General features: G+C 34.7%; 1 protein-coding gene across 1 annotated transcript; it reads right to left on the bottom strand.

The window, feature by feature from the left end:
- Positions 1–1,178: 1,178 nt before the first annotated feature.
- LOC130975164 (uncharacterized) lies at positions 1,179–2,393 on the bottom strand. Its single transcript, XM_057899990.1, has one exon. It carries the CDS (start codon positions 2,391–2,393, stop codon positions 1,179–1,181), a length of 1,215 nt encoding a protein of 404 aa, XP_057755973.1.
- Positions 2,394–18,181: the final 15,788 nt, after the last annotated feature.

The following is an 18,181-nucleotide window of genomic DNA, read 5'->3' on the forward strand; positions in this document are numbered from 1 at the left end:
AGGTTGGGTCCCTGGTTTTGTCTTCTCTTACCACATTTGCGTAAAATTCCTTGATGAGGTTTGCATTGATCTTCCCTTCTAGATTAGTGAGCAATTCCCACCCTCTTTCTTCAATCTTCTTCGAAATCTGTGGGTATTCGTTTTCATTGATTTGGAAGGTTAACTAGGGCAGTATCTTTTTGAGTTTTATCCGCTCAAATTCTCGTTCATGGAAGGCAGTTTTGAACCTCTTTTCATCATAAGGAGTGTTCTCCATTGGTTCCTTCCTCTTCTGCCTCTTGGAGCTTGATGACGCCATGAATTTGCGTTGCTATTTTGAGGTGATTTGAGGATACGGATAGATGAAGAATGGGTTGGCTAGGACAATTTGTGATGAAGCGTTTTAGTACGCCAAAAGTGTATAGTGTGGAGAGTGGGGATTTGAATGTGAGGAGTGAGGCTGCATTAAGGTTCCTTTATATAGGGAGATCATGAGAGAATGGAAGGTGTGGATTGCAAGAATGGTTGCTTGATGCACGGTTGGGGTTGTCCATGAAGGAAGGACAAGGATCATCACTTAATGAGAGTGAATGGTTCGGTCTTCAAAGGGTCTCCTTTCTTCAATGTTGCATGGCAACGTTTCCCCATGCGTTTCTTCTTGAGACAAGTGTGTAGTTCTCTTCATGAAGTGGCTGAACCTCCCCCATTTAATTGTCCAATCAATCTCCATCAATGCTCCTTTTCTTTTCCCTATAAAGACAAAATAAGAAAGGTGAGAAAAGATATCAAAACGACAACATGAACTTTACGGCTAGAATTAAAAAGAAGAATGAGAAAAGATTAAATTGTTTATTCATGAATTCCTACTAACTAACTAACTATTCGTGGGTCCTTATATGCATATTGGTGCACCATGGGGTGACACCAAACTTAGTTTGGAGCACTGTGATGAAAACTTCTGTTCAAGGCTTCCAAGACTAGCATGCTCTTGGTTGCATTCATGCTTTCTTGGCATGCTTTGAACACCAAACTTGTTCTTCACTGTATACTGCACAATAAGGATTCCACCAAGAGTTTGTCAAGTTTGGGTTTGAATTTATAAATATTGACTTATTTACTATCTTCTAAAAGCATATAGAACATGGGTTGCCTCCCATGAAGCGCTTCTTTAGCGTCACTAGCTTGACGTTTTTCCCTCATCAGGGTGGTTGGTAATGCTTGAAGTCCTCCCCTCTCGCTGTGGACTTGTATCCATTGGTTGTATCAATGATCTCTACATGTTCCAGGGAGAGAATTCTGTAGATAGTGAAGACTTTAGGTAACTGAGATGGTATAGTAGGGAGATTAGGGGGGATATCTGGAAAGTAAGCTGAGATCACTCGTACCTTCTTCCTTGTGTCCTTTGATATTGTCTTGCTCTTGATGACTTCTTTTTCTAAGGGATTTGTGATGTTGTCTTCATATGCCTCTAGAGGTTTAGGTTCTTCTAACTTTTCCTTGAGCTGTGGTAGTTGCTGTTTCCCTTGTTTATCAACCAAAGGAGTCTCCAAATAGGTTGGGTGTGCTTCAGTGCTTGCTTCCTCCTTCAGCATCTCATCATGATCTTTACTTGGTTCCTTGTGCTCTTGGTCTACTTCATGTGAGAGTTTGAAAACATTAAAGCTGAGCCGTTCATCATGGATCCTCAATATTAGCTCCCCTTTCTCCACATCTATGAGTGCTCTGGCCGTAGCTAGAAAGGGTCTTCCCAATATGATTGGGTGAGTGTGACTCTCTTCCATGTCCAGGATGACAAAGTCTGTTGGGAGAAAGTATTTCCCAACCTTTAGTAACACATTTTCCACCACTCCTATTGCTTGCTTTTGAGTCTTGTTAGCCAGTCTGATGACCACATCTGTGGGCAATATCTCATTGATCTGTAGCCTCTTCGCCAGGGATAGGGGCAGTAAGTTGATGCTTGCCCCTAAATCACAGAGTGCTCTGTCAAACATTGTTTCCCCTAAGGCACAGGGAATGTGAAAACTCCCTGGGTCTCTTCTTTTTGCAGGCAATTTAGGTTGAATAAGGGCACTACATTCCTTGTTTAACACTATAGTTTGGCCTCCTTTGATTGAGCGTTTCCTAGGAAGAAGATCCTTCATGTACTTGATGAATGCAGGCATTTGTTGTATGGCCTTGATGAATGGTATGTTCACATGCAGAGATGCAACAAAGTCTAGGAACCTTGAGTATATTCTCTTCCCCACAGCACCATTGAGCAGTTGGGAAAATGGTGTATAGAGCTTCAGCAACTCTTGTTGTGAGATTTCTGGTTCTTGGTGATCTCTATCCTCCTCCTCTGTTGAGTTGTTTTCAGGCTGTTGGGAGAGGTTGCTTTGCTCGTCTTCATCCTCTTGATCACTTGTAGTGACCATTTTGCAATCTTCCCATCTTACTTTCTTTGCTTCTCCTCTTGGGTTTTTCTCCGTGTCACTTAGGAAGCCATCAGTAGGTTTGGGAATCTTCTCCGCTAAGCATCCACTTGGAATTCCAGCTTCTTGATGGTCTCTCCTTGGTTCTTAATGTTGGCTCGCACCTCTTCTTTGAACACCTTCTCTTCTTAAATCTCTTGCATATTCCTTCAAGTAAGGTTTCAAGCTTAGAGAGTCTGTCATCAATTGATGGTAAATTGGGATTAGAGGTGGAAGATAAGAGGTGTTGTTGTGGGTGTGTTGATATGTCCTCTGTGTGAATTATTGATGACTGCATTGTTGTTCGAGTTGTAACGTCTCTGGTCTTGCTTTGCTCTTGCTGATTCCCCCACCCAAGTTTGGGTGGTTCCTCCATCCAGTTGTATGTCTTGGAGTATGGATCATGGTTCTGTCTAGGTGAATTCCCAATGTAGTTGGCTTGCTCAAGGTCCTCTTCTTCAACTTCTTCTTGGGTTGTTGATGAGGTGGCTGCCACTTGGTTCCTTTCCATCTTCTTGGTGAGGTCAGCTAACTGCTTGGTAATGAGCTTGTTCTGAGCCAGCAGAGCATCTACATTGTTTAGCTCCATTACTCCCTTAGTGTTCCCTCTTTCGGAAGCATAGAAGTAGTCATTCTCAGCTACAGTTTCAATGACATCTATGGCTTCTTCAATGGTCTTCTTCTTGTTCAAGGATCCTCCAGAGGAATGATCTACTGCCTTCTTTGATTCATATGACAAGCCTTCATAGAAGATATGCAACTGCACCCATTCATTAAACATATTTGGTGGACACCTTCTTGTTAGGTCTTTGAACCTTTCCCAAGCTTCATAAAGTGACTCCCCATCTTGCTGTCTGAACGTCTGTACTTCAGTTCTCAGCCTATTGATCCTTTGCGGGGGGTAAAACCTTGCCAAAAACTTATTCACTACCTCCTCCCAATTTGTCAGGCTTTCTTTTGGGAAGGATTTGAGCCATTTGAATGCCTTGTCACTGAGTGAGAAAGGGAACAAGAGCAGCCTATAGACATCCTGGTGGACTCCATTGGACTTCACTGTGTCACAAATCCTCAAGAAGGTGGTCAAGTGTTGATTCGGATCTTCTTGAGTATTTCCTCCAAATGAGCAATTATTCTGCACAAGAGTGATGAGCTGAGGTTTTAGCTCGAAATTGTTGGCCTGTATGGTGGGCTTCTGAATGCTGCTCCCACAATTGCCTGGGTTGGGATTGATATAAGAGCTTAACACTCTTCTATCCTCCCCAACATGATTTGCTCTACCTCCTCCCCCATGGTTATTAGCCTCTTCTTCATGTTGGTTTTCTATGTTGCCTTCCATGTTTAGTTCAAAGTGTTCCTCCTCCTCTTTAGCACTGATTGCACGTTTCCCTCTTGCTTCCCTCCTTAATCTAAGGAGGGTCCTTTCTGGTTCAGAATCGAAGGAAGTTGAAGCCCCGCTTCTTCTCGCTGTCATACAACCAACAAGTACAAGCAAGTAAAAATATGTGCAGAAAGTATTGTTGTCAGAATTAGTGTTAGTTGTGAGTGATGCAATATATCAAAACAGTTAGTGGGTTAGCAAACTGAATTGTAAATAACAAAGAAAAACGAAAGAGTAGAGGGGGAAGGGGAAGAAGTTAACTAAGACAGAAAGTAAATTACTCAAACAGAAAATTAAATCAAAAAAACAAAAATGCTCAATCTAGTAATCTTCCAATCTAATCATTGTTGATGCACAATCAATCCCCGGCAACGGCGCCATAAACTTGATGCAGGTGGAAATTGCCTCTCAACAAATTTCCTTTGGCAAGTGTACCGAATTTGTCATCAAGTAAAAACTCACAATAGAGTGAGGTCGAATCCCACAGGGATTGATTGATCAAGAAACTTTAATTAGAAGATTGTTCTAGTTGAGTGAATTCAGAATTTGGGTTGAGAGTTGCAGAAAATAAAATGGCGGGAATGTAAATGACGAAAAAGTAAATGCTAGAATTAAAGAACTGGAAGTAAATGACTGAAATTAAATTGCAGAATTGTAAATGGGAATGGGGTGTTTGCTCATGAAAATAAACGCAGAAATTAAAGAGAATGGGTGAGATCAGAATTGGGGAGTTCATTGGGCACAGGAGATGTTGCAATTCTCCGGATCAAGTTCATTTTCATCTCTTCCTCAATCAATGCACTCATTGATCTCCTTGGCAATCTTAATTGATTGAATTACAATTTTTTGCAATTCAATCTCTCAAATCTTGATCAATAGCCAATTCCTTGGTCAATTGCTCATGAGAAGAGATGAAGGGTGGTCACTGATTATACCACATGCATTTCCCAAATCAAGTTTTGAGAGGATTATAGTCACATATCCATTCAAACCCAATTTGGTCCAGCATGAGAAAGTATTTCTAGCTTGATCTCTTCATTCCTCTTTCAAGGTTCAGAAGGGATCCAAGTTTGAATAGTTTCTTTTCCAAGATAACTACCCAATGGGATAAAGATCGAAAGCTTTCAAGTGAAATCAAGAGAAAAGATAGAAGAAGAATGAAGAAAACTAGTATTGATCCATCAAATTACAACAGAGCTCCCTACCCAATGAAATGGGTTTAGTTGTTCATAGCTCTAAAAAATGAAAACAAAGATGGAGAATACATTCTGAACTAGAAGAGCAGAGAAAGTAAAAAATAGAGAGTAATGCTTTCTCCCCCTTTTAGAACTCTTTTCCAACTCACCTTTAAATAATTCAAAGCTACTCCTATATATACTACTCTTCTATTCATCTAGTCGATTCTTCAAGTCTTGGGCCTTTGGATCTTCAGTTTGGAGCAGTTCTCTTCTTCACTTGGGCTTGGTTTTACTTGCAGAGAGAAAGTGTGAAGTGGGCAGAGACTTTAGCGCTCAGGACGTTAGAGGTGTTAACATTCAGTGAGAAAATGGGTTCGAAAACGTTAGTGTCATTCAACTTTTTCACTAACGTTTCTTACCCAAGTAAAGGCTACGTTAACCTCAACGTTAGTGGCACAAACGTTGCCACTAACGTTGCCTCTTTGTCCTTCGCACACGTTATTGGGACTCAACTTTCCCAATAACGTTGAGAGCCTCCCCCTTTCCTACGTTAGAGTCCACGTTAACTTATTTAACGTGGCTCTTTTAACGTAGGCGTGCCATTCTTCGAGAACGTTAGTGACACTCAACATTGTCACTAACGTTCCAATATGCCCCTATCTCACTTTAGAGTCCACGTTAACTAGGTTAACGTGGCTTCTAACGTGGCCTTGCAAACCATTTCCATTGTTAGTTACAATGTTGAGTGTCACTAACGTTGGCTCATCTTTCACTCATCGCCGTTAGCTTCCACGTTAACTAGGTTAACGTAGAAGTTAACGTGGCTCCTTGGGGTTTTGTGGTTGCTTCCAACGTTAGTGACAATGTTGGGTGTCACTAACGTTGTTGACCATTCTTGCTTCTCACGTTAGCTCCCACGTTAACCAAGTTAACGTGGAAGTTAACGTGGTACATTGCACCTTAGGCCAACGTTAGTGACAATGTTGAATGTCACTAACGTTGGCTTCCTTCCCCTTGTTAACGTTAGAGGCCACGTTAACCAAGTTAACGTGGACTCTAACGTGGCCACTTATGATCATTGGCCAACGTTAGTGATAATGTTAAGTGTCACTAATGTTGGCTCAAAGTCCTTTCTTCACGTTAGAGCTCACGTTAACTTAGTTAACGTGACTCTTAACGTGGGCAATGATGGCTTCGAGAGCGTTATTGGCAATCACTTTTCTCATTAACTTTGCAAGTTACCTCCCATTCTACGTTAGTGGCCATGTCAATTAGATTAACGTGACTGCTAAGTGGTTCTTCCTTGCTTCCTTTGGTCCTAAAATCAAGCAATAGAGTGCATCAAGTTCTAGTCCAAGTCATGGGTAATGTAACATACAATTTGTCACTAAATTCATGCAAAATCCTCATGAAATCATGTAAAATGCACAATGTATGCTTGAATCAAGGTGTAAGTGAATATCTACCCAAAACTAGCTTATTTCCTAAGAAAATGCATGAAACTACCCTAAAAACAGTAAAGAAAAGGTCAGTGAAACTGGCCAAGATGCCCTGGCATCACACAATGGCAAGGAATTCAGATTTTTGTCCATTAAGTTACACAAATTGAAAGGGGATTAAAGATAAAGAAGCTATTTGGGAATATGTTCAAGTGAGAATATTAGTCTTATTTCTTTTAGGAACTTAAGGAAATGTACATAATATTTTATTCTTACTAGCAAATAATATTTGTGTTTTATAGGCTAAATTCATTATTCCAATTCAAGGAAAAAAGATGGTACTTGGTCGTATCAATGACAATTGGAGACAGTATATGACCACGATCAAGCAAACTCAGTTTTTCCCATACAAATGTGTTAATGAGATGCTGAAAAATCGTCCCAAAAGCATACCTGATAGTCATTTTCGATAGTTAATTGCTTATTGGAGAACTGAGAAAGCTAAGGTAAGCTATGTGAAACCTAGTGTAATTGTTTATGCAATTATATTTTATACATTTATGAGTGAAATATGATGACTTTTTGAGAATACTTGTCTCTTGCTATGTAGAAAATGTTTGTGCAGAATAAGAAAAATAGGGCACAATAGAAATTTAGGCATCGAAAGAGACCAATAAATTTTGCAAGAATACGTGCAAGATTGGTACAATTTTTAAACCTTGTTGTGCATTTGTATGTGTATGTGTGGTGTGTGTCTTTGAGTATCAAGTATGTGTTGATTTTAAAAAATAAACTTATTTTAACTCTATATAAATGTTATTTGAACTGGACTTAGAGGCTGCTTCTAAGAAAAATAATGAACCACCTACTCAAGTAGAAATGTTTGTTGAGACTCGCCAAAGCATAAAGCGAAAATCATTGGATGAAGATACTTTGGATGTTAATGTAAGCATTGAGAGTTAATTTGATTAAAATAGGTTATGGATTTCTTGTGTTTTGGCGATTTGTCCATCAGTTGTTGTTATTTTTACGCTTGCAATTGAGTTAAAGAATTTTGATATTATTCTTAATTTCTATTATTTTCTTTGATGTTGTCAAATGATATATGGTTTTAGTCTAATTGTGTAGTTACTCTTTTTTTTAATTATTATTATTTTTCTTCAAATTAGGCACATTTTCAAGCTGAGAATAAAAAGTCTAAAGAATCAGCAATTAGAGCTCTTCAATCCATATTTGGGAAAGAGAAGGCAGGACGAGTGCGATGTCATAGAAGAGTTACCACACTAACTTTGTTAAAGAAAAATGAAGAAATTTCCACTCTTAAGTAGCAACATGCAGCTGAGAAAACAACCTTAGAGGGTAAGATTGATATGATGTAAAAAGAAGTAAATGAACTAAAATCTCTTGTTAAGATGATGTTGCAACAAAAAAGCTCAGGAGTGGACCTTAAGATGTTAGCTGCTCAACTAGAAAGCACTTTAAGCAATCCGAACAATGATGCGAATGTGGAGGTATTATTTGTTGTTAAAGTTTCTATAAGTTATCATATCTTAAACAATGGTTGACTATGTTGATGTTGATTCAATTGTTTTGTATATCCAAATAGAAAAATGTTATTATATATATGTTTGTCCTCTCTCTCTCAAACATTTTTAGTAAATATTATTAGTATTAAAGATGTCTAGTTTTATATTTGATTTATTATTTTTTATTTTGTTTACAGAAAAACCATATTAAAAGAGAAATTGAACTTAATTAAGCTCAAATTTTTAAGAGTAAATGTTAGAGAGTAAATGTCCTGAACTTGTGGATATGATGATAAATCTATTTGCTACTTATCTATTTCAACTCTTTTTTGTTATTATCTTTTTTGCAAAATTAGATTATATAGTTCGAAATTGTCATGACTTAGGCTATAGTATTATGGTTTTTTGGAAAATGATGATGATGTAAGTACAAATAGTTATGACCTAGACTAGTAATATGTTATTTTGTAATGATGATATAATGTGATTGTGGATCTTACAATAATTTTTATAAGTCAAATTTGATTGTAAATGTTCAATTAGTTTTCTTTAGTAATTTGATTCAAATAGTTTAGATTATTTATTGATACTACATTTAAAAAAAAGTTGGAACTAATTTTATTCATGAGAAAACTATTGTAAATAAAGAATTATATATTACAAAAAACTGTTGTTAAAAATCACAAAAAGCAATGGTGTTAAAATCGCTGTCAAAGACGACTACAAAATGACAATAGTATTAAAACCATTGACAAAAAATGACACCAACGGTAACGCTTTAAAACTATTGACTTAGACAACTACAAAATGGCAATGGTATTGAAACTGTTGCCAAAAACCGACACCAACGGTAACGCTTTAAAACCGTTGGCTTAGATCACAATAAAATGGCAATGGTATTAAAACTATTGCCAAAAAACAACAACAATGGTAACACTTTAAAATTGTTGGCTTTGTGAATAATGAAACTGCAACAGTTTAAAACCGTTGCCTATCCAGTAACGGTTCTAAACCGTTCTTTTTAAATTATTGTCAAAACTGTTGTCTATGCTAGTAACTATGCTAACGGTTTTTTGTTGCCGTTTTCTTAGGTAAAAAATCGTTGTGTATGAGCATTGTTAATGGCCGCATATACCACAGGTCAAAAACCGTTGCCAAAGCGTCGCCTAAAGTTTTTAGAATAGTTCTTCGATCTATGACAACAATTTTCGACCGTTGCGAAAACCCTTATTTGTTGTAGTGTAAGCTAGTAATGAATGTACTTTTCTTGTCTACCTTATTATCTAATTATAGCTTATATTTCTTTTCAATTAGGTTAACTTAAAATTCTGTTATTCTAATTGGACTTAGGCACTATAAAGAAAATTTGTGGTAAGACCTTATGCAATAACTTCATGCCACTAATTTTAAATATCGACGAGAGGTAGAGTTTTCACATGGGAAGCCTATAGGTCCAACCAAGGAGGTCATATCTATAGCAGTTAGAAATCCTCATTTTGTGACTTCGCTATATACTAGTTGGCATGGTGTGCCTGATAAACTTAAGGAGGACATGTAGGAGTATGCTAATGTATGTAAATATGGAATTATGGACAATTTTTTATTTATTTGTTTGTTATTTTATGCTAACCTTTGGCATTCTAATGTATTGTGTTGAATTGCAAAAGTTCATTTTTCCAATAAGTTCAAAGTCGCGGGTAATGTGGGGATGTTGTCGTGCATAGAAAAAATACAAGGGCAAAATAAAAAAGGAACATTTCTTGAAGTACAATACAAAGAAAGAAATGATACAGAACCGACCATTAGAGATCATTGAGGTTCAATTTCACAAAATAATTCGGTATTGGAGTCTTCCATCTATCAAGGTAATGTTATATGTCTTCTATTTCTTCCAACTATCCTTGATTCTTTATGTAATTAGACTTCGTGTTTCAAAAAAAGGTGATGTGATTTTCAAAGAGAAAGAAAATGTGTCTGCTAAGAATAATAATACCTCTTTTTCATGTTTATATTTAGACCATGTCTGCTAAGAATACTGAAAATAGGTCAAAGCAAACATTTTCTCACTAAATGGATTCCACAAATTTTGGAATAGTGCAAGCAGCTGGTAACATAACTTATTTGTTTGTGATTTCTCCTTTATATCCATGTTATATTGTCTAGTTAGTATGATTCATGTAAGTTTTTCTTTTCATACTCTAGCATGACTCTAAAGAAAACAATAAAGAACCATTAAAGGCTAAAGTTTTCACAGCAACTCGCACAAGTAAAAATAGAAAAGAAATTGATGCTAAAACATAAACAACAATTGTGAGTTGTTTGTATTTGTGTTTGGATTTGGAAAATATAAATTCTAAATAGATTTGTATTTATATTAAGTTAATATGACTTTGTATTTTTATGTTGTTACTTTTGATAAAATGAACTTCAAAACCGCATAAAGGTAAGGAAAAATCATGAGGATGCATTTGTAGCCGTGCTAGGAAAGGACTAACTAGGTTGAGTTCGTTGTTATGGGGCTTTGATTACAATAAACTCTCTTAAAAAGGATAAGGAGATTAGCCAAGTCAAAGTTAAATACAATGACAAAGTCTTATCATTAGAGAAGAAGATGGACAGTGTTTGTGGTCTATTAAAGGTGATGTTGCACCAAATCAACCTTAGAATGACTGACAAAGACGTAACAGCCTTAGTGCAAGCTACCCAAAATTCTATTTTGGATGCCTCAAATAGTAGACCAAGAAATTTTTTCCGCTCCTCCGAATCAACTTACATTCCACCAACCAATTATATAAGTAACTATCTTTATCGTATTATTGTTATACAAATATGCTAATTAAAAAAAGAGAGAAAAATAAGTGGTCACTGCCTCATTGTTTTGGATTATAGAATTTTAGTATTCATGTTAAATTTCTATTGTTGGCTAAATATACATTGTAGGTTGTTAAATTTTCTTGTAGTGTACTATTGATTGTTCTTTGTTACTTGATTTTGTTAGCAATCAGTTAGTTATTAGATAGTGATGTCTATGTATTGTGTGGTAGAATCTGTGTTTAAGCAAAATATGTTGCATTATTGTAATAAGGCTCCTTAGGATGGTAAGTAGCCCAATGGCCATAAAATATGTTGCATTCTCTTGTTTCTTCTTATATACTCCCATATAAATGTAGTTTGTTTGTGATTCTTGTTAAAGGAAAGAGTACCACGGTTGCAACAAGCAGAGTGCTTGGTAATTCGAAAATATTTTTTGATAAGTACTTGGAACTAAATATCTCCTTTGCATCAAACTTCATTGTTTTAGTTTGGTGTGAATTTAGATCTATTCTGAATTTCAGCTTATGGTTGTTAACTATGTATAGCATTGAAAATTAGTGTCCTCCAATGTCTTAAGCTTTGAATTATCATGCAATCAAATTTCAAAAAAAATAATACAAAATGCCTATATATTATATGCTAGTAGCATAGTGTAGCCCCCTCTTTCTTTGAGAGTAGTTTAACCACTATAAAACACAAATCAATGGTCTAAGTTGCCTTAAACTAATGAATATTATGAATCATGTGCTTGGATTAATGAAGTTGGTGAATAAAAAAAGATGTGAGAACAAGGTGCATCACATTTTTCATATGGCAGTTGAAGGGCCTAAATATATATTTATATATATATTCTTAGATTCTTCTATCCAAGTGGCTCATTCGGTACTATCTTTTTTTTAGTTATTATTGATGAATTATATGCTCTCTTTTTCCTTCCTCTCTCTCTCTCTCTCTTTCTTTAAGCATTTATGCTTCAATTATGTGATTGCTAAATTCTAATAACTTTATTGCGGGACCTAATTAAAGTCGCCTTACCATTTTCATTCTTAATCAATTTAAATTTAGAATTAGATTTGTATTATTAATTAGCCTTTATAACATGCACTAACACAACAATATTTAAAATTGTGCAGGACAGTGGTAAAATCAATGGAACTCATGGTGGAAGATCACACTAATCATGGAGTTTGATATTTTGTATTAAGTATATAAAGAAAGTAGATATGTGATACTTGTTGGTATTGTAATTTCTGTATTAGGAATTCATGGGTAGTTGTTATGACTTTGATTTTTAGTATTTTGTGATCAAAGTCTATTTTTTTGTGACAAGTTTATATATAAGTTAGATTGGCTTATATATACATAATTATTTTGATCTATGATTTTAAAATTATATATGAATTTTGCAAGGTTTTTATTGGAAAGATTAATGAAAAAAGAGTTTTTCTGAGCTAACTTATGACCACGCTTAAAAAGCGTGGCTATATCATACAGTTGTGCTCAACAGCCACGCTTAATAAACGTGGCCATAACCTGGAAACTAGCACGCTTTAAAAGCATAGCTATCTCCTTAGCTATTGGTACACTTTTTAAGCGTAGCCGTTTTTTCTTTTAGTCATCAAGGCACACTTACTAAGCATAGCCATTTATTACCCTATTGGCACGCTCAAAAAGTGTAGCCATATCGTTTTTTATCGGCACGCTTTGAAAGTATAGCCAAACCAAACCTTTTTAGCACGCTTCAAAAGTGTGGTTGTATGTATACTTTTTTGTACGATTTTAAAGCGTAGCTATAGAGTTATACACACTGTCATGCTTTTACACTACAAGAAAAATCACTTTTAGCAGCCATTTATTTTACTTTTAGTGGCAATAAAAATAGTTGCTAATACATTTACCGGCAATTAGTCGTCTTATGCTTTGTCGCTAAAAGATTTTAGCGGTAATTATAACATTTATCAGTAAAGACTTTTTTAATGGCTGCAAAAGGTAAATAATTTTTAACGACTATTTTTTTGGTAATTTATATGGCCACCAAAAGTAATTCTAAAATTGCAACGTGATTCATTTTTAGCGGCCATTACTATTGTCGCCAAAACCCATTTTACCGGCAATTTATATGGCCACTAAAAATAATTATAAAATTGTAATGTTATTCACTTTTACCAGCCATTACTATTGTCACTAAAGTCTTAAGACTTTTTTTAGTTATATTATACTCATTTTCTTAGAAACAATGAACTATCTTTTTTTCAGAATCTCAATTTGCCAACAATTATTATTGTTATACATAATATAAATATACTGAAATTAATTACTGCAAAATGAGATATTTCATTAAACTCAAAATATTGATAAACAAATTTCTCTTGAAAAGTAGTAAATCATGTTACAAATCTAAACAACAAAAAATGCTACAAGCCTATAACTATGTTATATCAATGTAGCAACACAAGTGTTAGCAATGATCTAAAGTTGTACCTTTAAAAGTAGCCTAGCTTTCGCTTTTAGTAATTGATCTAAGAATTTAAAAGTAAATGAAGAAGAAAAATCATGAATATACTAAAGAATCTAAAACTATAAACCTTTGGCTACTTTTCAAGGAATTGATAGCTTGGCAATGTTTTTCGCCTTGATACCAATGATACGGTTCTCTTAACTTTGAAGTTGGTCTTTGCTCTTGCTTTGAAAAAGTCAAAACCTATAGCCACAAGGGTCCCTTAATCTTTTTTTAACCAGAATAAACTCCAGAGCACTGCACATAAAGATAAATCCTGCCAAACAAACTTGTGCGTGTGATTCCCTTCCAATTAGCTGCTTAGTTTACCAATAATACATGGTGGACAACTCACTTTTTCTTTATTTCTATTTTTATCATTCAATGAGAACACTGCCAATGCCAACGCAGTAATAAGAGAGTCATACACATGCATTTTCTGTTATGTGATGAAATTACCTACTACCAACTTTAATTAGTTGTAGTAGGAAAAGGATATATCCCAACTAATTTTAGTATTTTAAATCATAAATTATTTTCATCATATGAGATAAATGAGCTCATGAATGATTGCAACATATGATAAGCACCTAATTTTAAAAAACATAAACTTGTAGTAAGCAAGAAAGCAAAAAGGTTGAGTCATTTAACTGAAAAAACTTCACCTCCTTAATAATAAAAAGACAAATGGCTACATACATGCACAGAGAGAAGAGTAATAATCAGAGAATAAGAAAAAAAATTTATAAAAATTCTACTTGAGATAATTTACTGAAAAAAACATGTATTTAATGATGAATGATCTATCTTTTATAAAATCAATTTTAATATACGACTTGTGAAAAATAAAAATTTTACTAAACTAAATCATAATATACTACTTATGAATAATAGTTTTAAATTTAGTTTTTTCACTACAATAAATGTGGACTGAGACAATCTTTTAAAAGTGTTGTCTAAACACATGAAAATGTTGCCTTTGATCCATTTGGTATGAAATGCCACATTAATCAGCTTCCACTACCATAAATTGCTAGCTATATACTCATTTAATTTGTTGATTGATCAGCCATATCATGATTGTCATCGAATGAAAATTGCTACTAATTGTTGATAATCGAAAAACAAATGCAATTTGTATTTTTGTACAATAATCATCATTATTGTGAAAGGCATGACTAAGAAGATACCTGATCTTAATTTGGTGTGGGAATCTAGCAAGTACCTGTAAAAGAATAGAAAATAGACCAAATGATACAAAAGGTTCAGTTCCTACACCAAGCGTTATTGTTTTACCTTATCCCTATACATGAGAAAATTATAATTAGATTCACTTGCATTTTTTCAAGGATTATATAATAGATTTAATTCAATTTGTACACACACAAATTTATAAAGATGAACTTCTTGAAAAATGAAACTAACCACTTTTGTAGCTTCTAATGATTCAGTAAGCAAAGGGCCAACTCCAGTGCACTCAAATGAAAAATCCACACCAAGTCCATCACTCAATTCTTTAACCAATTTTAAAAGAGATTTATCAGAATTACTTGAATTTATAAAATGACTCATTCCAAAAGCTTCACCTTTTTCTCGCTTCATATCATTTATGTCAATCCCTATTATCTTAGTTGCCCCCAACATTTTTGCTACACTTATATCCTGCTTGCACAAAAGAAGATAAAACTAAAAATGATTCTTGTTTTCCATCCCTTTGGAATTTATGATTCTCTTTGATATTTGTGAATAAATTCGCAAAGCTAGTGAAGAATGAATCAATCAAACATGTTTAATGTTGTAAAATCTAGAATCTACATACACAATGAAATCATTAAAAGAAGTACTCACTTTGCACAATTATCAGCTTTCCATTCAATACCATTAGCATCCATACCAGTAGATTGCCATCCATCATTAACAAACTTAGCAGGAATACTACCTTGAAGTTGCATTAAAGAACATATATTATACAAAATCTAACTATTATTATAGCTTGACATTTTATCCATGGAAAAGGAATAATACCTCTCTAATCCTTGCTTTACACCATCTAAAGTGACATTGGTATAAAAAGTATCTCATGTACACCATCCAAACCAGTTCAATATATCTGACATCTGAATACACAAAGTTATGAAAATGTTATGATTAATCAACATTTAACAAACATTAGAATTAAGAAACACAATGAGATTTACCTTTTTTCTCTCTCTCTATGAGAAAATGCCTACATGTGTTTTTCAACAGTCCTGAACAAAATTCGAATCAATTATAAGAAATATTGCAATAAAAACTTAAATCATGTCATGAGAATTGAAATAAATTATTTGACAGCATTGGTTGTGATTTCATAAGGGTCTGATTCGGCACCAAGTTCCCATCTGCAACACTTATTCTTGCTTCCACTGTCATATTCCCTTTGAATTCAACAACAACAACACATAAAGGATACAGAGTGTTACTGTTTCAAATCCAAATTGTGAGATAGATAGATAGATAGAAAAGAGAAAAATATGTGAGATACAATACAATATAACAAAGCACAGATCAAAGGTGGGTATTTATAGCAATTGGAAAATCATAATCTACACGTAACTGCACACCAAACATGAATTTGGTTATATAGCAATTGGAAATTCATTTTTGCTGCACTTATAGCCTGCACAAAAGAAGATAAACTAAAAATAAAAACTCAAGCTTTTGAATATTCAAACCAAACAATTAATTGAGCAAAAGTAAAATTCAACAACTAAAAAATATGTCGATAGCGAGAAGTGGAAATTGTTACCAGAGAGAAACAGAAGAGCAGAGCAACAACGAACAACAAACAACAAGTTTGGCTACCAAAGAGAAATAAAAGAGCAGCAACAACCGTTGGTGATGGTGATGGCAACAACGGCAACAACAACAAAATCCTGTTGAATTTCAGAATTAGCAAAAATATAAAATAAAAAATAGAAAATCCAAAAAACGAAGGGAGAAGATCTACCAGCAATGACGATTTTGTACGCCTATGCGGAAGACCGGCAGCGGTGCAAGCGGCGGAGGTGCGGTGTTGTGAAATGGAGGCAAGGGCAGAGCCGAATGTAGCGACAGCGTCGATCACGAAGAGGCACTTTTTCTCGATTGATCTCAGAGATTTAATTTAGGTGTTGCTGCCAGATATGGAGATGCGTTGGTGGAGGAGGCGCCTTTGCTCGACAACGGTGGCGGTGGCGGTGGCGATGGCGGCAACAACGGTTACGACAAGCTTAGGGTTTCAACATTGAGACCATCATTTACCTTCAACATAAGCTAGGTCTTTTCCTCTGAATATCTAAATCGACACCTTTTACACCAAATTCCAAGAAAGGCAAGCAATAACTCATTCTATATGGAAATTGTTATAAAAAAAATATTTTAATGATAACAATACTGGCTATAACTTTATGGTCACCAAAAATTTTTTACTAAAAAGAATTTTTTTTTTGTATTTATTAGTGGCAATAAAGATAATTGTCATTATAATATATAGTAATAATGACAAATATATAATTGCCATAAAAATATAACTTAAATTAAAGAATTAGTGGCAATTATGTTATTACCGCTAAAAATTTGTCGCTAAAACATACTTTTTTAGTAGTGTTAAGCGTGACATTAGATGAAAACGTGGTGAAAAAGAAAGCGTGCCAATAGATCGATAGAGCAACCGACACACAAAATGTGCCGATAACACAAAAAGTATGGCGAGAAGCTACTATCGGCACGCTTTTTTCACTTTTCAACACATTTTAAAAGCGTGACAAAAAATTTATTTTCTTTAGTGTCCATTTCACTTTTACTATTATACCTTATCATTGCATGTTTAGATCTGGTTCTTCAACCTTAGAAGTTAGAATGCAGCTGTTCGAACTTAACATACGGCTTGATGACTAATAATCGAGTCTGATGATCATTGAAAATATAAATGAATTATTATAAAATAACTAAATAAATAAATAAGGAAGAGGTAAAAAATATAAAATAAAGAAATATAAAGAGAGAGAGAATTTTTATTACTGTATGGAATACCTCAGTTGCTTCTCTATTTATAGGCAAAGAAGTTTTACATTTTTCAACTTCATTAATTTGGTTTGCCTTGAGAAGTTAAACTATTCAGTATTGAAATCAAACGCCCATATTAATGATGGTCATCCACCTCATCTTTCATCCTTATCACAACACTCCCCCTTGGATGACCATTTAGGATTATTGCCTCGTTAAAACCTTACTAAAGAAAAATCCAGTGGAAAAAAAATTAGTGAAGGAAAAAGAGTACAATATCCTTTGTGATAGGGACTGCCTCATTAAAAATATTGTCAAGAAAAACCCAATGGAAAAAAACCTGACCAAGGAAAAAAGAGTACAGTCTCCCCCTCTTGCCGATATCATTTAATGTCTCGAAATCGGCGCATCCCAATCTCATGTACCAATCTTTCAAAGGAGGATTTTGGGAGTGACTTTGTAAATAAATCTGTCAGATTATCACTTGAGCGGATCTGTTGGATATCAATTGTCCTCTGATTTTGAAGATCATGAGTGAAGAAGAATTTGGGAGAAATATGCTTTGTTCTATCACCTTTGATATCTCCGCCTTTAAGTTAAGCAATACATGCTGTATTGTCTTAAAAAAGGACAGTTGGAGCTATCTTCTGATCAATCAGTACACATGATGATAGAATATATTGGATTACACTCCTCAGCCAAAAACACTCACGACTAGCTTCATGTATCGCTAGTATTTCAGCATGATTAGAGGATGTTGCTGCAATCCTCTATTTCGTGGACCTCCATGATATAGCAGTACCACTATATGTGAATAGGTATCCTGTTTGAGATCTCCCTTTATGTGGATCAGACAAATATCCAACATCTGCATAGCCAACTAATTGTGACTTG

Source organism: Arachis stenosperma, chromosome 4 (genome assembly GCF_014773155.1).
Source record: "Arachis stenosperma cultivar V10309 chromosome 4, arast.V10309.gnm1.PFL2, whole genome shotgun sequence".
NCBI lineage: Eukaryota > Viridiplantae > Streptophyta > Magnoliopsida > Fabales > Fabaceae > Arachis > Arachis stenosperma.